This window comes from Mytilus californianus, unplaced genomic scaffold, assembly GCF_021869535.1.
Source record: "Mytilus californianus isolate M0D057914Y unplaced genomic scaffold, xbMytCali1.0.p SCAF_2, whole genome shotgun sequence".
NCBI lineage: Eukaryota > Metazoa > Mollusca > Bivalvia > Mytilida > Mytilidae > Mytilus > Mytilus californianus.
In genome coordinates, this window is record NW_026262668.1 from 1,630,424 (window position 1) to 1,655,929 (window position 25,506).

General features: G+C 32.1%; 1 protein-coding gene across 1 annotated transcript; it reads left to right on the top strand.

Annotated features, from left to right (window-relative positions):
* The first annotated feature begins 229 nt into the window (after positions 1 to 229).
* Positions 230 to 24,341, top strand: LOC127729059 (uncharacterized). The gene is made up of 14 exons (XM_052236687.1): positions 230 to 403; positions 2,734 to 2,795; positions 4,129 to 4,315; positions 5,354 to 5,509; positions 7,628 to 7,759; positions 8,690 to 8,761; positions 13,403 to 13,622; positions 15,716 to 15,887; positions 16,490 to 16,594; positions 17,039 to 17,141; positions 17,881 to 18,039; positions 19,506 to 19,564; positions 20,562 to 20,699; positions 21,729 to 24,341. The coding sequence occupies exons 2-14, from the start codon at positions 2,748 to 2,750 to the stop codon at positions 24,255 to 24,257; spliced, it is 4,080 nt and encodes a 1,359-aa protein (XP_052092647.1). The 5' UTR covers positions 230 to 403; positions 2,734 to 2,747; the 3' UTR covers positions 24,258 to 24,341.
* Positions 24,342 to 25,506: the final 1,165 nt, after the last annotated feature.

The window sequence follows — 25,506 nt, forward strand, 5'->3', positions numbered from 1 at the left end:
TTAATTCAGACTTATTGTAATTTGAATATACGTTTTAGTATATCATAAATCAAATATGAGAATTTGAGACAATTCGGTGAACTTGAATTTGACAGCTAATGCCCCTTTAACTATAAATATAAGGAAAACGGTGATAATGATAAAAATCGTACTTTTAGTCTTCACCCGAGTTCAAATTTCCCGCGGTTAAACTTCCGACAAGTGCACTTAGGATTTATCGATACGCCGAGAAGTACCGTTAGGAGAAAATGGCGTTCTAAAATACTGGGGATTATTACTATTGTAGATGGAGGTGTTTTTGTTCTCTATGAATCAAATCGTCATATTGTTAAGCATAATAAGATGAATCAAACAATATGAACATGGAAGCTGTCTTTTGTTGACCTCGAATAGTCTTTAAAATGTAAGTCTCACAACATTTACAAGGATTTTAAGGCGTAATGCTTTGATAATTTCTCCCAAATTAGTGACTGATGCTCAGTATCAAGCGAAGAAAATATTTTTCGTGATAAACAAAACTTTATTATGGTTCGGCATAGTACGAAATATACAAACATAAGCTCTGGTGAGCTTTTTAACGAATGAAAATATCGTATACAAAGCATTCATGGAATCATGCACCTGTAAAACCTGAGACTACTATATAACACAGTTGTTATAGTAGTCTCAGTGTAAAACATACAAAATCAGGGACAGTCTATAGAATTATAGACTGTATATACTGTCCCTGTACAAATGAGTAAAGCCAGGCAACAACCAAAATACAAATTTCTAGCAATCTTATATAGAATTACATATTTGAATAAAATTGTTTGACTAAACCATCAGCAGCTCATGTGGCAAGCACATCTATGGGTCACCTGACAGCAAGTCATCAGCTGTAAATTTTAATAGAAATAAACGCTACATAATATCAAAATAATTCAAAAAAAAAAGCAATTCATATATTATTTAGCTAAACATTTTAGTTAATAAATATATAATGAGGGTGGTAAAGGGTAATCATATATTAAGCTAAACATTTTAGTTAATAAATATATAATGAGGGTGGTAAAGGGTAATCATATATTAAGCTAAACATTTCAGTTAATAAATGTATAATGAGGGTGGTAAAGGGTAATTATTTTCATGCAACATTTTCGGCCTTTTTATTTCAAGTACATTCTTGTTTTGACGTTTCATTTCTCGTATTCTCGTGTTTGGTTCGATGTGCGTGCTTCATTTTTCCCCTTATTTATTTTCTGTGTTTCGTGTCGGTACTCTTAATTTCTCGTGCTTGTCCCGCATTTGATTGAAAAGTAAACCTGGACTAATTCAAAGACAGATGTATTAATGAACTGGTTCCCGGGGATATTAATTGCTCTCTTCATTAATAGCCTATAAGTACTTAGATCTACTTAAATAACAGTATCAATAAGTTGAAATGGAGGAAAATTCAAAACAGATTGTTGAATGCATTATATACTTCTATATAATAACACTAAAAGGTGACCGCAGGGTCTTCGAATTCATGTCCATTAATAATAACTGCATGATCTCCAAGAACGGCTGAGTAATAACTTCTAGTACTCTTTTCCTTAATATTTACGATTTTATTTCTCATGCTTCGTTTTATCCGATTTTAATTTTCTGTGCAACATTTTTGCGATTTTTATTTCACGTGTTTCCGTGTTCAGACCCCCCTTACCACCCTCTATAAAGAAAGCAGTATATTAATAAAAAGATTAAAAAATGATTTGCATAGCTGACAGTCATGACAGTGCACTCCTCGTATTTATCTTGTTTATTATTGGAATACATTTGTACAGTTATTGAGTTGTAGGCTAGACAGGGACTTTCTATACTAGTATAGAAAAACCCTGGGCTAGATGGCTGCACCCTGGAAAAAATGCAATTGCTCAGTTTTAAAAAGATTCAAAAACATTGGTCAAATCAGAGGTTATAGAGAGTAAATTACATGAAAAATATTTTTGAAAAAAGGACTGAAATACTTAACTGTTGACACAGATATATGTCTCGCCTGTCGGCAGAAAATTAAAAAAAAGACGATCTGATGGACAGCAACATTGCAACAATTCAAAGTTGCTTGACCATGCCCTAGGGGTCAGGGCCTCGAAATTGTTGTCACACTGATATGTACTGATAGTAATGTAACCCAACCTCCTCCCCTGTTGCTGCCAGAAAAGCAATACCTATGTCTCGCTTTCCACGACTTTCGTCGCAGGCGAGACAAAATTGTTTAACTTATGGATTTAATATCCAGTCAGTTATCATAAAGGGTTACCTGCTGAATAGAGCCTGGTGGCAAGGATTTGGCTTATTTGTGTTTTATTAACAATAATTATATATAATGTATTTTTTTTTAATATGAAACTGAATCTTTATTAGACAATAAGTCAATTATTTACTATTCAAGTGATTTTTTTTGTGATACATGTACATATAACCACTGAACAATTGTCATTTCTGGGAGTTGAGAGGGCTTTTTATTTCTAAATTAAAAATGTCAGGGGTCTCGAATTCTTTGCACTGATACAGGACCCTTAATGAAGACCTTTCACCTGCAAATTCAAATGGTCTTGCAGCTCTTTTCACAACAGTCCCACTTAAGACCACTTGAGAAAAAAATATGAATTTTGTGAAGTTTTCATAGACTTGTAAGTACTACTTGGCTTATGCATTTAGAATGTTTGATTTATTGATAAAACTTTAATCAGTTGTTATTTGTTCTAGACAAAGGAGAAAACATGAGTAAAGTATCTTCAGAAGAAGAAAGATCAAAGATTTCTAAACAAGTAAGTGATAGTTCAGAATTAAAGATGAATGAAAGGAGAAGTTGGATACACATTACTGGACAGCAGTCTGACCTTGTGCACCACAGTACATTCATTATACATTGCAGGGTACCAATTTATATGGATTTTGTGAGCAAAAGTGAACCAGGAATTTTAGTGTTCAATGAAGTACAAATCTCCAACAATAATGCTGATTTTTTGGGCAGACTTTGGCAAAACCACAAAATAAAGGGTACATGAAATTTTCATATAAAGAATTTTTCATTTCTGAATTACAAAAGTCGGGGACCTCTCATTCTTTATTCTGATGCTTTATACAGGACCTTTGACTTACTTGAATAGGACCCGTCACTTTAAAATTCAAATGGTCATTTCACAAATAATCTTATGAGTATATGCATATTTACTCATAAGACATGAACTTAATCTATAATAAGTATCCATGAAATTACACTTTTTCATGAATTCAAGAAATGTATGAAGCTGATATTAGTCTTCAGACCTTTCATTATGTTCATTTAGGAATGGTATGTGGAACTTTTGCTATATACAGTATTATAACTTACAATTACATGTAGTGACTATCTGAATTAAGGAATTTTCATACATTTGTACATGGTTTTAGACTACATGTATATATAAAAAAAGTACCTTCCACACAAGGTATATATATATATATAAAAAAAAATATAACAAATTTAATCAGTCATTTAATGAATAAAAATTAGTGAAAGCAATAAAATGATATAAAGTAAGGAGAGGTGGTACATGTATGATTGCCAATGAGACAACTATCCATCAGATTCCAAATGATAGGTCACTGTACAGTCTTCAACAATGACAAAACTGATATGGTATAGGCATCTATTAAAGTCACACAATGTGAAACAATTGAAGCGATATAACCAACTGCCTGATTAATGCCAAAAAAATAAAGAAAAACAAATGAAACAGACATTAACCAGCAAAACACCACTGAATTGTACAGACTGAATGAAATACTGTGGATTCATTTATATTCATGGGTACCAATATTCGTGGATTTAGGAAAACTTACATTTTCGGGCATATTTAATTTCTTGGTATCGCCAAAGTTGGCATACAAGCCTATAGAAAATTGATAATTCATTGACCATTTAAATTTGTGGTTCACCTGTTCCTAAGAAATCAACGAAAATTGGTATCCAACAAATAATAATGAATCCACAGTTAGTATATTTTTTTTATGTAACTTCATAATATAAATCTAAATATACATCAAGTATATCAATTATTTTTATAGAATTACAGAATATGCTTCCAAATTTGTAAAATGTATAGATTTATTATGTAGGCAAAATCTGATATAACTGAAGTTAGTAAACCAGAGAATGGAATTAGAAGTAAACGTAGAAAAAGACCACGACAGATGTTCTCACCTGATGATGACTCACAGCTTTCACGACGAAAACAAAAGAAACCCAAACGTTTTCCGTTTTCTTCCACAGCACCAGATAGACCATGTGATATTCTTCAAGATGGTGAGTTTTATTATGGAATAGTATGAAACACATTTGATGTAATTTGTGGTTTGTTAATACTGTGGATTCATTTACTTTTCGTAATAGGTACCAATTTTTGTGGGTTGAGGAAAAATTGTATTTTTCGTGGGTATTTGATTCTGAGGTTAACATAAAAGCCTTAAGAAAAATTGTATTATGTTGACTTTTAGATTAGAAGTTTACATTAATCGATAAAATTCAGGAAAGTTGGTACCCTTTGAATAATGATGAATTCACAGTTCTTTAAACTTACATTCTGAATTTTTTATGCCTCCGCCGTAGCAGAAGGGGCATTAAGTTTTACCCTTGTCCGTCTGTACGTACGTCCCAAAATTGGTTTCCATTCTCTAACTTTAGTTTGCCTCAACCAAATATTATGAAACTTATACACAATGCTTATTACCACAAAACACAGATCAAGTTTGAATTTTGGTGGCATCACTTTAACCGTTCTAGAGTTATGCCCCTTTACAAATGGAAAAATTGCTAAATGTTTTGTTTCTGTTCTCTAACTTTCATTTTGCCTCAACCAAATGTTGTGAAACTTATACACAATGCTTATTACCAGAAAACACAGATCAAGTTTGAATTTTGGTGACGTCACTTTTACCGTTCTAGAGTTATGCCCTCTACAAATGGAAAAATTGCTGAATTTTTCGTTTCCATTCTCTTACTTTAGTTTGCCTCAACCAAATGTTATGAAACTTATACACAATGCTAATTACCACAAAACACAGATCAAGTTTGAATTTTGGTGGTGTCACTTTTGCTGTTCTAGAGTTATGCCCCTCTACAAATGGAAAAATTGCTGAATTTTTCGTTTCCATTCTCTTACTTTAGTTTGCCTCAACTAAATGTTATGAAACGTATACACAATGCTTATTACCACAAAACTCAGATCAAGTACAAATTTGGGTAGCGTCACTTTTACGGTTCTTGTGCATTGAATTTCTAAAAATGTTTTTTTACCCCCCTTGTAGAAAATGTTTCTTAAGAATATTAATATTCATTTTGCAGGAACTCCATTTTGTTGTGATTTGTGCAAGTCGAGATATGTCATTAACAGATTCTCAAAGAAGTCTTTGAAGAATAGAAGATCTAAGCATGTTCCAGCACCCAAACAGAAATATGACCCAGTGAAACAGAAAATGTTACTGCTATGTAATGCATGTGGTAAGTGATAGAAATAGGTATACATATCATTTTGACAGCAATCAAATTAGGCTGTTAGTTTTCTCAATTGAATTGTTTCATATTTTTCATGTCAGGGCCTTTTATAGCTAACAATACGGTATGGGTTTTTTCATTGTTGAAGGTTGTATAGTTGTCTATAATTACTTACATCCACTTCATTTGAACTTTGGTGGATAGTTGTCTCATTGGCAATCCTATCGCATCTCCTGTTTTTTTTTTTATAAATGTATACAATGAATTATTTGGTGATAAAACAAAACCCAAGCTAGAAGAATCTATGATTTAATACCATGGTAAATCATGTGATTCCATTATGTGGTGGTGGCCTAATGACCTGACATAACATTTAAAATGACCTTTGAAAATGTTCAAAATGAAAATGTTTTATTTGTTTAAAAGTGACCTGGTGAATTTTAAGCGTGATCTTGTGACATAAAGGGGTATCCTACTGGAGCCCCATAAAAGTAACATCATTACTTCAGTAAACTTTGGAGCTAAGTGACAAATCTCTTGAAAACATTAAATAACTATGTAATCTTAATCCAAGATAGATCATTTGATCACAATTTATTATATCATGTTGATATGCAACATTTATAAATATAGAATAACCATACATTGTCTCAAAATATAAATTTTATTTGTACAAGGCTTAGAAACAGGTAGAAAGCGAGGCTATGCCGAGCATTTCTATCCTGTTTTGAGCCGAGTACAAATAAAATTTATATTTCGAGACAATGTATGGTTATTCTTTATATACTGCAACTCCTACAACTGTTCCAAATGAAATATTTAGGGTTAAAACCATCATTTTTGTCTCGCCTGCGACTAAAGTCCCAATATGCGAGACATAGGTATTACTATCCGGCGGCGGTGGCGGCGTAAACTATTTGTATAAAGCTTTATATTTCAGAAGGTAGAAGACCAGGATGTTTCATACCTTGTATGCAGGTACCTTATGTTACGAAGTTTTCGTCTGTCATATGGCCATTGTCCTTGGCCTCATTTTCATGGTTCAGTGACTGCTTGAAATAAAAATTCAATTTTTTTTGTCATGTGAATTTCTCACTTATTATTAGTAATAGGATAACTATATTTGGTATATGGGTTCCTTGCAACGTCTACACGTCTGTCAGACAGGGTTAACCTGACCTCAACCTCAATTCATGGATCAGTGATCAAGGTTAAAGTTACGTGATTAGGTCCGTTTCTCAGATACTACAAGCAGCAGGTCAACTATTAATGTGGTGTATGGAATGATTGTAAGGGGTACATGTCAGACTGACAGGTTTCATATGACCTTGACCTCATTTCCATGGTTCATTGGTCATTGTTAATTTTTTGAGTTTTGGTCTGTTTTTCAAGTACTGTAAGCAATAGGTCAACTATATTTGGTGTATGGAATGATTGTAAGGTGTACATGTCTGTCTAGCTTGTGTCATCTGACCGTGACCTCATTCTAATGGTTCATTGGTCAATGTTAAGTTTTTGTGTTTTGGTCTGTTTTTCAAGTACTATAAGCAATAGGTCAACTGTATATGGTTTATGGAGTAATTGTAAGGTGTACATGTCTGTGTGACAGTTTTTATCTGACCTTGACCTCATTGTCAGGGATCTTTAAAACTTTTAAGTTTATGTGATACTTGTAGTAAAATCCTTATCTTTAAGACTTTCAACACAAAATCAATGGTGAGTAAAACAGGCGAGATATTTCAGCGTGTGCACTCTTGTTTAATTTGGAGCGAGAAAACGATGAAAAAATTCTGTGAACCTGTACTTTTAGTGACATCATAAATAAAACTCTACGGAAATGCACTGTCAACGTCATAAACAAGGAGATATACAATCAGTGACTGTATATCACAAATGATTACACGGTCAATTCAATTTGACTGCGCAAATAGCACAGCTGCAGTATATTACATTTTGCTATGACTGTCATAAGGATATGGTTCAAAAGCCTTTTACAAGGTATGTTTCAGCTTGTAAGCAATTATAAGTTTCCTTGAAACGATAAGTGAAGGCAAATAAAATTATGACAATTGTTTCACATCAAGATTTTTCCCATTTACTATTAATTTAAAAATGTTGTTACAGGTCTTACTTTGGATCGTCCTAAAAAGACAAAGAATGCTGGTTCTGTATCTAATGAACAGGAAAGAGATAAATACATCAAAGAGGCAAAAACATGGGCAAAACAGTTAGCTGATCAGTATGATCTGCCTAATGGTAAGAAGGGAAATAAAATATGCACATATGCAATTTTTTGAGAAAAAAATGTTAAAGAAAAAGCACATCCCATATTAAAGTTTTACGTGCTCATGGAATATAATAAGTTTAATTGATTGCTGATGGCTGCTAAACATCCAGTGGTAAATATTACATGCATTTTCAGGTTGGTAACTTATTGCAATATGATATAAATATAAAAGGTGTTTTGTAGTAGACTGACCATACACATCTCACAAGGAAACAGTGTACTGGGAGACATTTCACCCAATCAATATAAATTGATCTGACCCTTCATAGCTGACACTTAATTTTTCCGACCCACTCATCATGGCCCTCGATCATAGATGTAAAATTTAAAAAAAAAAAGCAATTTAAACATTGTTAATTCCTTTGAATGGCCTGTTTCATACTAAACTTTGCAAAGAAATTATCTATTTAAAATAATTTAATTTTGGATGTAACACATCTTCTGATTGGCTGAAAGTTTTTGCCTATCAACTCATAGACATAATTTTGTCATGTGAAGGTGACGTCATCAGCATTTTTTTCAAGATTCTTCATGCAGGTTATTCAGTGTGCACCACATTTTTTGATGTTATTTCTTCATAGACAGAAAAAATATTACAGTCATTCCTTATAAAAATCTCCAGCAAATAAACTGTAGTTAAAATGCAAATTTTAAAGATCAGAACATGTTTCTGATTTGTATTCTTATATTTTTCAGAATTATTACACCAATCAGTAATTTATATTGTTACTGATTTTCCAGAGAATGATATTTGAACCTTATGTTCTAATGAATGCTACAATTGATTTAAAAAAAAAGGGTCAGTCAGAGAAATATTCATATCTTTTTATAATGATACTGCTGAACTTTATCTTTGGGCATTTGAGAACTGACATAATCTTACATTTTTTTTGTTCCAGCTATACACCTATATTGTCCTGTAATTAAAAGAAAAAAATGTGCCTGTCTACAGATATATATTGAGGCTAATGGTAAGTAAAGGCAATAATGAGCATACAGAGTACCAAGTTTGGCTTATTTTGACCATGTTTTGTTCATTGTTGTTTACAAGTCTTTAATTTGTACATGTTTTTTAGTCCCCTACCAACGAAGTCGAAGGGGACTTTAGGTTTGCACTCTGTCTGTCTGTCTGTCCATCCGTCAGTCTGGCAAATCAGTTTTTCCAGAATTATTTTCTTTATGCTTGAAGATATTAATATGATATTTGGTGTATAGTTTTATCGTGACCAGTTATAAATCATGTTTGAATTTTTTTCCGGTCTGATGATTTTGTGCAGAGTTATGTTCCTTGGACTTTGAAAATTCATGCGAGTAATCAGTTTTCCTCACTTTTTTTCATCATGCTTGAAGATATTGATTTGATATTTGGTATATAGTTTTACCAGGACAAGTAACAGATCAAGATGGAATTTTGTTTGGTTCAGATGATTTTTTTGCAGCGTTGTGGTCCTTGGACTTAGAAAGTTCACGCTAATAATCAGTTTTCCACACTTTTTTCATCATGCTTGAAGATATTGATTTGATGTTTGTTATATAGTTTACACCATGACAAGTTATAAATCAGGTTAGCATTTTGTTCCAGTAAAATGAATTTTTAACTGGTAGGGGACTATGTATTGCCATGCAATACTCTCAGAATGCTTGTTTTATAAAGGGAGTCATTCGGGAAAAATAAAATTACATGACAGCAATATAGGTTCATTTCAAAACTTTATTAAATTTTGTATAATATGCCAAAATATGTTAAATTTGCTGTCCTTTATTGAACTGTTTTAAGAGATTCTTTTATTTTTGTTATATTTTCAAATGATTTAGCTTTCATTGTGCATTTTAAAATAAATTCACAAAACTTATGTGTTACCATAAAATTTGTTTGAACTTTGAAGTGCGTTTTCTGGATAGACCATCATCAGGAATGCTCAAGGTAAAATATTTGGAGAGCTAGAATTGTAAAAATTTGACAGTATCATACGGTATATTGTTTCATTGGTTCATTACCAAGGTCTTCATAATAATCGTTTCTAGGCTAATGGCTGCATGTTTAATCTCATTTTTAGTCAGGTTGTATCTACAAATATGGAAAGTGCCTTCTGTAAATAATCTTGAATAAAACCAAATTGGCCTTTTGATTGCCTAAAGTACCAGTTTAATAAAACAAATCAAAGTTGTTTAGAAATGGTATTATAGAAATTACAAAACATCTGAATTTTAAGCTTAATTTTTTCTTGAAAACAATCACTGAAATCTATTTTTTTATTTTATGATTTTTATACGACCGCAAAAAAATTTTGTGGTCGTATATTGGTATGACGGCGTCGTCGTCCGGCGTCGTTGTCGTCCGAAGACACATTGGTTTTCGCACTCTAACTTTAGTTTAAGTGAATGGATCTTTTTGAAATTTGACCGTAAGATTAAATACCACAAAAGGAAGGTTGGGATTGATTTTGGGGGTTATGGTACCAACAGTTAAGGAATAAGGGGCCAAAAAGGGGCCAAAAATAAGCATTTTCTAGTTTCCAGACAATAACTGTGGAACGGTGTATGGATCTCTCTGAAATTATACTACAAGTTTCCATACCACAAAGGGATGGTTAAGATTTGCTTTGGGGGGTTATGGCTCAAACCGTTTAGGAATTAGGGGCAAAAAAGGGGGAAAAACAAGGTTGTCCTGGTTAATGGACAAATACTTTAGTACAAAACATAATTTTAAGCAGTGTAAGGGAGATAAATCAAATACATCATTGAAATTATCTCCCTTACACTGCTTTTAAATTATGTATAAAGTAATGGTTAATGAACAATAAAGATAATTTAAAACAGTGTAAGGGAGGTAATCCAAAAACAACGTTTTGGTTACTTCCCTTACACTGCTTTTAAATTATGTTTAAAGAAATGCATATTTATAAAGGAAGACCAGTAAAAATATTTGCAAATGTTGCATCTTTTTTTTTTACAAAAAAATCCATATGAAAGATTTGACACTATATTTTTAATTCTATTATAAAATAGATTAAGTTAGCACTATGGTAAATTTAAATGGGTAAGTATGGTTGCCAACTCCATTGGAAATTTGAATTGAGATTATGGCCATATCTTGAGGGAAAGAATTTTTTGGGGGAAAAAAAGGGGGGGGGGATAAAAAGAAATAGTGGGGGGGGGTCAATTTTTTCTCATTTCAGATTTCAGAAATTAAAAAGAATTATTCAAATATTATTTTTTTTTTCAAATTTCAAATATTGAAAAATTTCAAGAAGTAATCTTTAATTGCACAGTATGGCACATTAGATTTGTAAAATCTTTGATCACATTTATTTATTTGCTATGCCGAATCTAACAGTGTATTTAGATTTTTAATTTTGGGTCCAGTTTTCAAATTGGTCTACATTAAGGTCCAAAGGGTCCAAAATTAAACTTTGATTGGTTTTAGCAAAAATTGAATATATGAGGTTCTTTGATATGCTGAATCTAAACATGTATTTAGATTTTTGATTTTTGGCCCAGATTTCAAGTTGGTCCAAATTGGGGTCCAAAATTAAACTTTGTTTGATTTCAACAAAAAATGAATATATGGGGTTCTTTGATATGCTGAATCTAACCATGTATTTAGATTTTTTATTTGTGGACCCCGTTATCAAATTGGTTCATATTGAGGTCAAAAGGGTCCAAAATTAAACTTTGTTTGATTTCATCAAAAATTGAATTATTGGGGTTCTTTGATCTGCCAAATCTAACCGTGTATTTAGATTTTTAATTTTGGGTCCATGTTTTTTAAATTGGTCTACATTAAGGTCCAAAGGGTCCAAAATTAAACTTAGTTTGATTTTAACAAAAATTGAATTTTTGGGGTTCTTTGATATGCTGAATCTAAACATGTGTTTAGATTTTTGATTATGGGCCCAGTTTTCAAATTGGTCCAAGATAGGGTCCAAAATTAAACTTAGTTTGATTTTAACAAAAATTGAATTCTTGGGGTTCTTTGATATGCTGAATCCAAACATGTGTTTAGATTTTTGATTATGGGCCCAGTTTTCAAATTGGTCCAAGATAGGGTCCAAAATTAAACTTTGTTTGATTTCAACAAAAATTGAATATATGGGGTTCTTTGATATGCTGAATCTAAACATGTATTTAGATTTTTGATTATGGGCCCAGTTTTCAAGTTGGTCCAAATTGGGGTCCAAAATTAAACTTTGTTTGATTTCAACAAAAATTGAATATATAAGGTTCTTAGATATGCTGAATCTAACCATGTATTTAGATTTTTTATTTGTGGGCCCCGCTTTTTTAAATTGGTCTTCATTGAGGTCCAAAGGGTCCAAAATTAAACTTAGTTTGATTTTAACAAAAATTGAATTGTTGGGGTTCTTTGATATGCTGAATCTAAACATGTGTTTAGATTTTTGATTATGGGCCCAGTTTTCAAGTTGGTCCAAGTTGGGGTCCAAAGGGTCCAAAATTAAACTTTTTTTGATTTCAACAAAAATTGAATATATGGGGTTCTTTAATATGCTGAATCTAACCATGAATTTAGATTTTTTATTTGTGGGCCCCGCTATCAAATTGGTTCATATTGAGGACAAAAGGGTCCAAAATTAAACTTTGTTTGATTTCATCAAAAATTGAATTATTGGGGTTCTTTGATATTCCAAATCTAACTGTGTATTTAGATTTTTAATTTTAAGTCCTGTTTTTTAAATTGGTCTACATTAAGGTCCAAAGGGTCCAAAATTAAACTTAGTTTGATTTTAGAAAAAATTGAATTCTTGGGGTTCTTTGATATGCAGAATCTAAACATGTGTTTAAATTTTTGATTATGGGCCCAGTTTTCAAGTTTGTCCAAGTTGGGGTCCAAAATTAAACTTTGTTTGATTTTAACAAAAATTGAATATATGGGGTTCTTTGATATGCTGAATCTAACCATGTATTTTGATTTTGGACATTGGACCATAATAGGTAAATTAAAAAAAATTCAAGTTCTTAGACCACATTCTTTCTGTGTCAGAAACCTCTGCTGTGTCAAATATTTAATAACAATCCAAATTCAGAGCTGTATCAAGCTTGAATGTTGTGTCCATACTTGCCCCAACTGTTCAGGGTTCGACCTCTGCGGTCGTATCAAGCTGCGCCCCAGCGAAGCATTTTATTCAAAGATTTTGTCTCGATCTACAACATGTCTCAAAAATGAAAAAATAATGTGAAACCGTATCGACTCCCCTTAAGGTGGTACCAAACACCTTGACTAAAATTAATTTGGCTCGTTTAATTTTCATAAAATTTTGACAAAATATTTACTTTGACCCTTTGTCAAAAATATAAAAATTTCAAAAAACTTGAACCACACACTTTATCGGAAAAATTTCATTGGATATATAGCAGTTTGACAAACACTAATTTTTATCATTGAGAAGCTTAATATTTTCTTAACAATAGAACGTGATTAAAACGTTCAGCTGATTTTTACAGAGTTATCTCCCTGTAGTGTTATGTACCACCTTGAGAGGGAAATATTGTAACTGATCATATGAAACAGAATGAAACACAATGTGTCTGATCTGTTTATTATATAAACTTTGTGTCTTGTGATAAAAATGTGCACTTGTTTTCTATTTAAGGTGTAGAAGCTGAGAAGCAAAAAAGGGCGTCACAGCTTAGTGCCATGGCATCAGAGGCTAGGCGTCTGAGTGCTTTAAAATGTTATGATAAATATGTTGCTGAGACTCAAAAAACACCTGAGAAAACATCAGAAAACAGTCCTGAAAAACAGCAAGACAATAATCCTGAAAATAATTCCGATCAAAATTCTGATAATAGTCCATCAAAAAAACTCAAAAGGTAAGTTACAGTTAAAATGAAGTCTAACCAACAAAATTAGGGTATTTTCATAACATACATAGTATTAATTTATTGCAGATGTTTTTTTTACTTATATTGAATTATTTTTTCAAAGTTGACAGATTTTCATATTTTAGTGGTTATTACAAAAGAGAAGTACGATTGAGGGCCAAAATGGTACTTAAGATCAAAAGTGTCATTTCTCCAGTATACAGTATTAAATATGTTGTATTTGGGTTTTTCAAATGAAACTATATATAATTTTGGTAAAAGTATTTTATTTTCATTGTTTATAGTACAGCCTTGAAATTATAGTGAAAAATAGCAAGATTATGCACCTTTGACTCCTTTTTATTCCAAAGGCAGAATGTGTAAGTTATATAAAAACAAAGATTGTCCCAAACAAGATGTGGATCCAGGATTTTGAGAAAAGGAGCACCCAAACTAGGCAACATTAGGTGTAGATATAAAAAGTCTATGCATTAACCATATATGTAACTCCTTCCTAAATCTGCCTCTGCAAACATTCAATTTTGAAATAATTAGAATCAGGAATGATTGATTGTTGCTTGCTTAACCTCCAGTGGCAATTATTTCATGCGTATTCATGACCATCTTGAATCAGGAGAATTTGGTCTTAGACAAACATTGTATATATGTAGGACTCTAAAGTACGATAGGGACGCTAAAACGCGATGGTCACACTAAAGTGCGATGGTCTGGGCTATTCAATGGTATATACGCTAAAGTCTGATGCCTCAATAAGCTAAAGTGCGTTTTTCTGCGAAAGAGCGTTTGATCGCGAATGTATGGACGTTAGCAACGTCACAAACCGTTTGTACAAATATAAATGGACATGCCGGAAAACGTGAATATTTGTCCAGATGAAAGGTTTTTATTAGACAAGAAAAGAAAGAAGAAAGAAACAAATGATCCCAATCCGGATTATTCTTGGTCAGCCCTGGAAGTGGTTAACTTGATTTGTAAAAGGAAATTTGATCAAAACAGCTGGAGTTCCAAAAAAAAATTATTTAATTTAGAAACTCCTTCTATGTTTGTAATCCCATGTCATGTACTTGTGTGATTTTAGTTAAATTATTCTATAAAACATCTCTTTTTACAATATGGTACGTCATTTCTGTTAAAGAGATGGATATTCGTCAACTAGACAGTAACCTAACGACTAGATTCACTAGAATCGTAATATGATTGCCAATGAGACAACTCTCCATCCAAGACCAAGTGTCATAAATGTAAACAAATTTAGGTTAACTCATGGCCTTTAACGCAGAGCATTGGCTTGAACCCCATATAATTATAGTATTCTATGAAGACCAAATGGCCTCAAAACGACCAGTGTAAATTCAAACGGCCTGATTTCTATACAAAACAATAAACGGAAAACAAATATGAAATACAGCAACAAACGACTACCACTGAATTACAGGTTCCTGGCTTGAGACAGGTTCATAAAGTATATACTTGCTACTGCAAGGTAACCATTGCACTTTTTAAATAGCTATCGTAATTTAAATAAAAATAAGAGGATGTGGTATTGTCAATGATACAACTATCCACCCAAGACCAAATGTCGGTGATGTATGCAACTAATAACCGTGGCCCATGCTGCACAGCAAGCTATATATGGCCACACAATGACCAGTGTAAAACAATTCAAAAGAGAATAACAACGGCTTGATTTGTAAAGAAAACAATAAACGAAAAACTAATAGGAACACAGCAACAAACTAAAATCATTGCCTGAACCCCAATCCTGTTACACCATCACACTTTAGAGTGTTATACCATCGCACTTTAGCGTGTCATATAATCGCACTTAAAAAAATAAAGAACCATCGCACTTAAGCGTTTGACACCATCGCACTTTAGCGTAGACCATAGCAGTTGAGCGTGACCATTGCACTTTAGAGTACCATCGTACTTTAGAGTCCTACATATATATTATACTGGTAACTCCCAATTGAAAATGTAATTTTGCTATGCAAAAGCTTATAAAATACTCAACTTAGTTATTAATTTAATTATGTTCAATATTGCATGACATAAACACAGAAAGAGTTTATTCATTTCAGGAATGTTATCATTGGACTTGGAAATGGGCACAAAAAGTCAGAGAAATTTACAGAATTTGTATTATTGAATAGAGAGAACTTAAAGAGAAAACTTCAGCTGTGTGAACGTGCAACACAGAAAATTCTCTGTTACTCCAACAACTTCTTACATAAAAAATTAAAAACCGAGGAGGTATATCATATGCATACCAAGTTTTGTGAATATCTGTAACATTTAGAGTATTGTGTTTAAATTGTAATTGTCATCTTTTACTAAGCATATCAAATCATTTTACCTTAATTGTAATGTTTCTAAAAAAAAATGATTTTTAATACTGACACATTTCAGAAAAATTGATACACCTGACATAATATTAAATCATAAGTAGAGTGTTCCCGTTTTTATAATATTAATTTATTTTAACATAAATAGATATAAGAAGATGTGGTATGAGTGCCAATGAGACAACTCTCCATCCAAGTCAAAATTTATAAAAGTAAACCATTATAGGTCACAGTACGGTCTTCAACACGGAGCCTTGGCTCACACCGAACAGTAAGCTATAAAGGGCCCCAAAAAATTACTAGTGTAAAACCATTCAAAGGGGAAAACCAACGGTTTATATGTTTTATTTAGAATGGCACGATAAACATATAATCTTTCTATTATGGATTTCCTACACCCAAAAAACTATTGTACAACACACTTACTTGAATCAAGTGGAAAGTTTCCACTAAATATACTTGTACCTAACAATATATAATCTATAAATTTTATCTTTCCATCATTTTCAGAAACGATTCCGTGCCCTGCCAGTGAAAGGAAAAGCTCGACTTGGACTGTTGCAATCATTTGATGATTTAGCTAAAAAGAGATGCTGTGTCGACAACTGTGTAATGGTAAGATATCTTAATCTTCATTTCTTTCAAACAAAGTTATTCGTGTCTGTAAATAGTTTTTTTTGTTTTCCTGTATTAGCTGTCACTTATTGGTACTCTAGATCTTTATAAGGATTATTTTTCATTTTAGTTTTTAGAAATTCTTTATTGTTGTGAGAAATGAAATATGAATAAAAGAATATGTGGGGTTTATACCATTTAGACAGCATGCCATGCAATAACACAATAAAATCATAAAAAAGAACACATCAATATACGGTCATGAACAATAAACAATTTTCAACACCTGCCTAAAAAAGGTTTTGAATAAATTTTAGCAAAAACTACCAATTCATATATATGACTTCCACAGCAATTCTTTATCAGACAGAAAATAAAACTGATGAGTTATCTAACTTGGGACAGGTACCTATGTTAATCAGATATTTTGTTTGTTTATAATAGATGGCTTTGACACACAGGACTATATTAGAAGAATGGAGGAGAAGGGCAAGGCAAGGTCAATTAGAGGCTAGAAGGGTTATTGCTGAAATGCTCACACCAACAGGTGAGTTAAGATAAAACAAAAGAGGTCATTAGTACTGTTAAATTTCAAATGAAGACTTGATCAATAAAGCTTGCAGATTATTAAAAATATACAATGCCCATAGAATAACCACATTTTGTAGTGGAATTATAAAATGTATACATATCTAACATGTTTTGTTTTGTATTATATTTCAATATTTGAGCTATTTCATCCTACAGAATAATTCTGTATTACTGCAACGTGTCATCAAAACATTTGCAGTTTGAATAGTGATTTTTTTACCAAATAAATTTAGTTTGGTTTAGCAAAATGAACCGTAGATGGGCAAGATTTAAGGAATCAACAGACTGTTAAATTGAAAAATTGCCATCATCAAATGGGGATTAACCCAATTCCTCCAGGGTTCACCATTATTTGACTTTATTTAAAATAGTAGATATAGTTACAAATTACCATCATGGTTTCAGTCTCATGGAATTGAAATTCCTTCTAAATTGAAGAAATATTCTGGAAAATTATTTCCACTGGAAGAAATATTAATATTTGTTCATGACCGAAAAAGGGTATAAAATATTTGTTCCAACAGGAACAAGATAAAAACAATGTTTAAAAAAGTCTCTTCTTCTGTTAGGAGGAACATACCCCGGTATATATGTTGACATCAGATTGCCTGCTGACTTTCGTCTGCTTTTTTTCATAAAAAAATTCCACACATACTTATGGAGGTGTAATGTAACAGAAATGATTTTAATTGCAGCATGTGCCAGGAAAAATTGTTATACATTTGTGACAGCTGTAACTGGATGTTCACGGACAACCATAGTACAAGTGAACCAACAGATGGCACAAACCAATGGTGACAGAGAACCTCCCACCCATGGACTTAAAAAATACCACCATAAAAGTAAAAAGAAAGGTCGGTAAAGTCAGCCTGTTTTGTAACATTGTTTACATCCTTTTGAAAGAATACTGTAAACCAACTTATTTTTGCTTTATTTTCATGTTTAGCCCTTTTCAACCAATTTCACTGGTGGAGAGTTGTCTCATTGGCAATCATACCACATCTTCTTATTTTTATATTCATAGCAATTTATTTTTATTTTTTTTTATTTTCTTGATATATCTATATATGTAAAGATCAAAGTGTTACATATTCACAACAGTTTATATTCACTTTATTTTTCTACTTGCGAGAATAAGTTAGTTTACAGTAATAAAATATTTTGTTCATTCTTTTGTGATTAAATTCAATTGACTACATAAACTGAAGCTGCCTAGAAGCTGACTCCAGTTGAACTTATTTGGGTCAATATTCCTCATGTGCCTCATAATGAGGAACTCAAAAGTAGTGTGTAAACTCTGTGCAGTGATATTGGACATGTTTCAATTTTTAACAAGTGACTGAGCTTAACTATTTGTGCTGATTTGGAGAGCTTTTAGAATAAAGGTGTAAAAACTATGGAGTTATCAAATCTATGCAAAGAACAGAATTTTCAAAGATTTTATTGTGTGAAAAAAGGGATTTTTACCTCAAGAAGGCATATTGCAAAAGGCTTTCCGGGGTGTGCTAAATTATGTAAAACCAATCTCACTTCGTACCCTAAAAATTTAACAACATATGTGAAAATGTCTCAGCCTCGAAAAGAGTCATCTTACATATCCAAGTTTATGATATGGGCAGAGGAATTGAGGAAAAGGCTACCGCCTACCTGAAATGAACAATAACACAATGCAAAATGAAATCATAAAATCAAAGAGCTTGAATATTCTGGATCAAAGCCATCCCACCATATTACTGCCATGGCTTAAAATAGAACATAGGGGTAAAAAGCATGTTAATGTCTAATGCCTGAAAATCATAATAGATAGAGAAAATCTGACATGGTAAAGATGCTTTAGAAGATTTACCTACTTTATACCAATATTACAGAATTCGTGAAAACAGTTATTGCTGTAAATGACAATATTTGACCTTTTTTGAAATTTTGTCATTAACCTATATTAAAACTTTATCAAGGAGACAGAAAGCGTCAACAGCGAAATGAGCACACTGCAAGAATGCAATATGACTGAAACCATTAATTGACTTCTTACAGGAGTTATTGCCCATAAATGATGAAATTTTTTTTAAAATTAAGCACTTAGTTGAAAGTAAACAATTAGAATCCTGTAATATCTAGTTTAAATAATACTGTATCAGTTCTTTACACAAAAGGTAGGTTTGTACTTTGTACTGCTCCTGCTTCTAGCAACCAGCTTTGTTACTGCATTAAAAGTAAAAATAACAAATACACGACTCATATGAAATATCTAAAAAGATCACTGTCAAAATATGTCTCTTTTTGAAATCAATATTCATTATTGATTGAATTCATTTTGTAGAGCAATCAAAAGCTGTGGCATCTATGGAGACTGCAGTTACAGAAATACAGACAAATGTTGTAAGTTATACTGAACTTCAGTTTCTACACACCACACTGGAGAGCAATAATCAATATGACATTAAAAGACTAATATGAAGATTTGTGCTCAGACTGATCCACTGGGACTTCTATGGTTAAAAGATTGAAAAATGGCATAGTATTCTTTCATTACACTCAAAAGGTCATTGCAGATATGAAAAACTTTTAAGACTTGTCTGCGGTATAGAAATAATTGGTAAGATGGAATTCCATTCTATAGTAAAGCCCATGCTTAAGATTGGTATCAATTTGGCTGAATGGTGTAGGTAAATTCCCTAATTATTTCCTTTATTGGCTTGAATGCCTGTTGTCACTGAAGTTAAAAAGTGTAAAGAGATAAAAAAAAATCTGGTTAAAAAAAAATGACTTACTCAAGTTTTTTATTTGGAAGCTCTGATATGGATCAATTTAGCCATAGAGCTTTTAAATTTGCTCTGTTCAGTTGCAAATTTAAGGTGCACAAAATTGAGTCATGATATGCTGGCATTTGATAAAGTGTTTACAGTTATTCACTGAAGGTCCAAGGTTTTATCTTTTGTGCTCTGGTGTTTCTCTGAAAATACAAATTATCCTTGGTCTAATTTGTAAAATAATAATTCATTTAACAAACAAAACTCTTTCAAAGATTAGAGTAATGATAAGGCATTACTTCTCAGTACATCGATCTGTTCATTAATAAATATAAACCCTTTCAGTTTAACTTTGGAGAGAGGAATTTGACATATTGTGGATTCATTTTTTTTTAGTGTGTACCAACTTATGTGGATTGAGGGAAAACTGCTATTTTGTGGATATTTGATTTCATGGTTTTCCAGTCTGCATACATTGGCATACAAGCCTATAGAAAATGTGTACTTTGTCAAAAATTGGTATCCCATGAATAATAAAAAATCTGCAGTATTTTAAAAGGGATATTTTCTACATTCTAAAAGGGAATTGATGGGGATTTTTTATGACAATGTTTGTTATGTTTCAGGTCGATAAGCAAAGGGAACAGTTGCAGCAACTACAAGTTCAACTACATGAACAACAAATCCAGCTACAGCAACAACAAGAATTACAACATCAATTACTCCAACAAACGCTATCATCACAGGGCAAAAGTCAGACAGATGTAAATATTTATCTCATTCTTAGCCGATTTTTAATTTTCTTGAACAGTAGGTTATTTTTTTATGATCAACATGTGGTTTGCTTGATCCCAGTACTTCATTTGTCAAAACTGAATTATAGACATAAAATTTTCATTGCTTTCCTCTGACCTCACAAAATAAAGCTGTCCATGCCTGAAGATGTCACATAAAAACACAAACATCCGCAGATCATTGAAAAAGGAAGTGAAAAAATAGTTTTCTACCCTATGGTAAAAAAATCATTAAAGAAACAGACTAAATCACTATATATCGTGCAATAAGATTTTTATCCATTCTTGACAGTTAAATTATAAATATCAAAGATATTAGCAAGCCTGGCCTTAATTATAAAAAAATGTAATGTCTCAAGAGAAGTATTGCATCACATATGATACACTGGTGGAATCTATATTTATCTAACTATGTAAATGTTGTCTCTTATGAAATGGGACATAGAGTTTTAAGTGTACTTTGATTTCTATTTTGTATAAAGTGTTCTCTGGGAAACATTCCTCCATATTATACCCATTGAAAAAATGGTATTCATTACAAAATGTACAAAATCTTCAATTTATACATCTTCTGTTTCCCCTCACCAGGAACCATGATTTTCTTATAAGGAAATGACTGCAAAAAGTTTTTTTGTGGACAATCACTTGTAACCAAGGTTCACTGCACTTTTTGTATTACTCATTAAGCATTTTACATTTTAAAGATGTAATTTATTAAAAAAAAATTACATTATAAAGATTTCATTTAGTAAAAAATTTACATTGTCAAGATTTAATTTAGAAAAAAATTTACTTTGTAAAAACATTTGTGATAGTAATACAAAATTTCCTTTTCATTATGCCTAATGACATTACCCATTCAGAGAATCAGCTGTCTATAATTTTCATTTTAGAGGTTAAATTATCATAAAAAATTATGAATGATTCTCTGACATTAACCATTTATGGCTTACTTTAATCAGGAGATTATGGTGACATTTTTATCTTATTTCATTTTAGAATGTAAATCTCCTACAACAGATCAACAACCAGTTAAATATGCAGATTCAAAATACGCAGAAAAATCTTCAGCAGACACTCCACAATATGGGGCTTCTAATAGGTACCAGTACTACTGGGAATCAGGATAAAACAACAATCTGTTCACATGACATACAAAATAAAACTGGAACCAGTTCTAATATAAATCTTAGCAGTGGCAATATTATACTGACTCCTGCTCAGGAATTAAGTATAAATATTAATGCAGAACAAGCCAGAATAAAAAGTAATGTTCAGAAGAAACAAAGCAAGATTTTGAAATCCTTGGTTGAGACGAATTTGGCCCAAGGTCAGACTGTCATTGTGACAAGTTCAAATAGTTCACAGAGTTCACAGGTTTTGTTCACACCAGCAGGTGTTACTGTTATTCCTCAAAATAACATCTCTCATCAATCTCAAAATGAAGGTATTCCAGCTCAGCAAAATATAATCCAAAATCCACAACAAATAATCCAAGCTCCACAAAACATAATCCCAACTTCACACCCAATGATCCCAACACAGCAGCAAATGATGCAGAGGCAGCAAAACATAGTTCTTACTCAGCCAAACTATCAGTTTGGTCAAATGTCATCACAATCAGATGAAAATGTTATAACAATCCAGCCCAATACAGTTAATATAGCAGCACAACACCAAACAGCAGAGGAAATAATAATGAACCCAATTTTAGATAATGGTGGAAACAGGATATATAATTTTACATTACCTATCCAAGGAGCTGGCAATCAGCAAATAATTTCTCTGGAAAACATGCCTGTGGATAAAGTATCAGAAGTTTTATCTAATGCTCAAGTTGTAGAAATGAGTTTACCTAGTTTTCTGGAGAGTGCTAAAAAATGTGGACCAGTTCAGACTGGTTCAACATTTGTGACAGAGGTTAATAGAGATAAATCATTACAGTCAAATAAAATCTTCAAATCAAATTTGAGGAGAAAACCCAATACGGGTAAGACGTCTGCCACAAATAATTTATCGTCATCAAAAACAGCTGCAGTACAAAAACAGCTTTATACAAATACACAAGTTAACGCCAATCTATCTGATCAAGAATTATCTCCCCCAAACATGACCATATTTACAAATAATGGTGAAACGTCCAATGAGATGCCTTGTATACCAGATATTGTTTTGAAAGAGTTTGCAAGAGCTTCACACCTAACCAATGTCAACAATCCTACAATGTATACTGCTGCACCATTGGTCAGTCAGTTTACAGCAAATAAATATAACAACCAATTAGAAAACAGAAATCCTTTTATAAGTGGAAATATACCAACTGAAGTCATGGGTATTGGACAAACTGTTACAGATGACTTATCAATAGAATGTGACAACAACCCATCAGGAAGAATAATTGATCAATTATCAGTCAAACCAGTCTCCAAGTCTACCAAATCACAAAGAAGTCGAAATAGTAACATAAATTCATCACAAAATGTTAGTGTATCACAGACAGTGTCACAAGGTCATAATCCAACAACATACCACATGGTTAGTAGTACAAAAACTAAAATCCCACCAAAAACTAAAGAACATTATGAAAGACAAAAACCAATGTCAGTTCCAACATCAACATTAACATCTGAATACATGAACTTCTCTCTCCCCTTAAGTGATGTTATTACCATGTATTCAAACCAAACTGTTGGACAAAAAGTGTCTAATACTGATCAAACTCAACAACTTCAGCTTACTTTACAGATCAATCCTGTATCGAGGTCCAGTGGCGATAATGCATTTGGAACAAATACAGTGGATTTAGGATCACTATTAATTATGGACCAAAATAACAGATCACAAGCATGTGTACCTCCCAAACCTCAAATCGACAAAAAAATTTCAAGGAAGTCAGAAAATATATATAAAAGTCAGAGGTCACGACAGGACAGCCAATCACTTGTGATTGATGAAGATATATCAACAGAAGGCAACATGACAGATACTGATGAAGAAGTACAGGATATTTTAAAAACATCAAACAAATCAAGAAAAGAAGTAAATAGTAAAACTACAATAGAGCAACCAGTAACCTTAGCTAAAAGAACTGGTACACTTCCTTTTCAACCAATGGAAAGATCAGATACCATGATTATTGACCAATCAGTCGAAAGATCTGATACAATATTTATGAACCAATCAGTGGTTAGATCTGATACTGCAATACTAAAGCCATCAGGAACAATTAGCTCTTTTGAAGATATTCAGAGATCAGATACTATAAAACTTCCTGAAGAGCCAGATCAACTAGAAACAATAACAATTCCTGTCAGAAAACAGAAAGGAAAGAAAAGAGACAATGCAAAGAAAAGTATTGATAAAAGGAAACAGTTTGTACAGGTTAACCAGACTACATTGGTATCAGGTCAACCTAGTAATTGTACACAGACAGTTGGTACTAATGATCAGGTTATCCTGACTGGGACCAATAATCAGCATTGTCAGGCTTGGTTGCAAAAAATTATCAATGAAGTTAAGAAAAATTAAGATTTTTGAATAAAAAAAAAATATGATTTGCAGTTGTCAGCTTGTAAGAATATAACCAATAAAGAGTGGATTTTTTCATGTGCAACCAGAAATAGGTTAGGGCCAAAAGATTCAGAAATGAAGTAAATCAAGATTAAAACAGGCTCCAGGTATGAAAGCTCTTACTATGTATCAAAACACTAAACATAATAGTATAGAGCTTTAAAATGGAGGTAGAATTCCACTTTGACATCCATTTCTTGTTTGTTGGAGTTGTTTGTACATATTGCTTTATTTGTGATGATATTGTCATCCTTTAACAACATTACATTTGGATATCAAGTTGGCCAATGTGACTAACATGTTACTTTTGAGAGTTCTATGCTTAAAATTCCATTATAGTCATACCTCTAAGAACATGGTGGTATATCAGTTATATTTAAATTAAAAACTTCTTGAATTGTACATACAAACTCACAATACATACATTTAACATTGATTCAAACATTTTGTAGAGGATTGGTTTTAAATTTAAGTCCTTTTTGTAAACATTGTGACAGTTTTGAATGAGACTATTCATGGGTTGCCACTAGTTAGCCAAAACTGCCTACCCTTCTGGAGCACTCAAGTTCACCATTGATTTTTGGTGTGGTTTCTGTTGCGTTATCTTTAGTTTTCTGTGTAATGTTTTGTTATTGTCTTTTGCCTCTTGGTCGTTTAAATTTTTGGCCATTGTGTAATTGATGGCCAAAATAATGTTTTTATTGAACTTTTTTTGAAGGGTGCATTGTATCTATTCTCTCTTCTTTTTTCTTCCTAAAATTTTAAAATGTTTCGAGATTATTGTCTATATTTTACTACCTAAATAAAAATCTAAAAAAAATGAAATTTAGATGCATGCTATATTTTTAACTTTAAAGACTATAAAAAAAATGGAAACAGTCTGTTTGATTTCGATTTTGATTTTGAATTGGTTTTAATAATTCTTATAAAAAGAAATGTGAACTCACAGGAAATTTTGAATTGTGAAATATTACACAGACTTTAATGCTTGCAGTCAAATGTTATACCTATATATATTTATGTATGCATGTATTTCAGTAAATATAATTCATGAAAAGGATAACAGACCACATCAACCAACAACATCCGACTCCTCACAAAAAACAGACACACAATCCATGTAAAGATATTGATCCTTTGAATAAACTTCTTTTTAAAGGATTTCATTTTAGCACCAAAATAAGATTTTTAATATGTTTTCATAGGA

What these genes read in the sequence shown, in the direction of transcription:
- LOC127729059 (XM_052236687.1), top strand. Translation starts at nt 2,748, where the DNA reads ATGAGTAAAGTATCTTCAGAAGAAGAAAGATCAAAGATTTCTAAACAA. An exon ending in CAGAAATACAGACAAATGTT is followed by an intron (nt 19,565 to 20,561) that starts GTAAGTTATACT and finishes GTTATGTTTCAG; the next exon opens with GTCGATAAGCAAAGGGAACA. An exon ending in AGGGCAAAAGTCAGACAGAT is followed by an intron (nt 20,700 to 21,728) that starts GTAAATATTTAT and finishes ATTTCATTTTAG; the next exon opens with AATGTAAATCTCCTACAACA.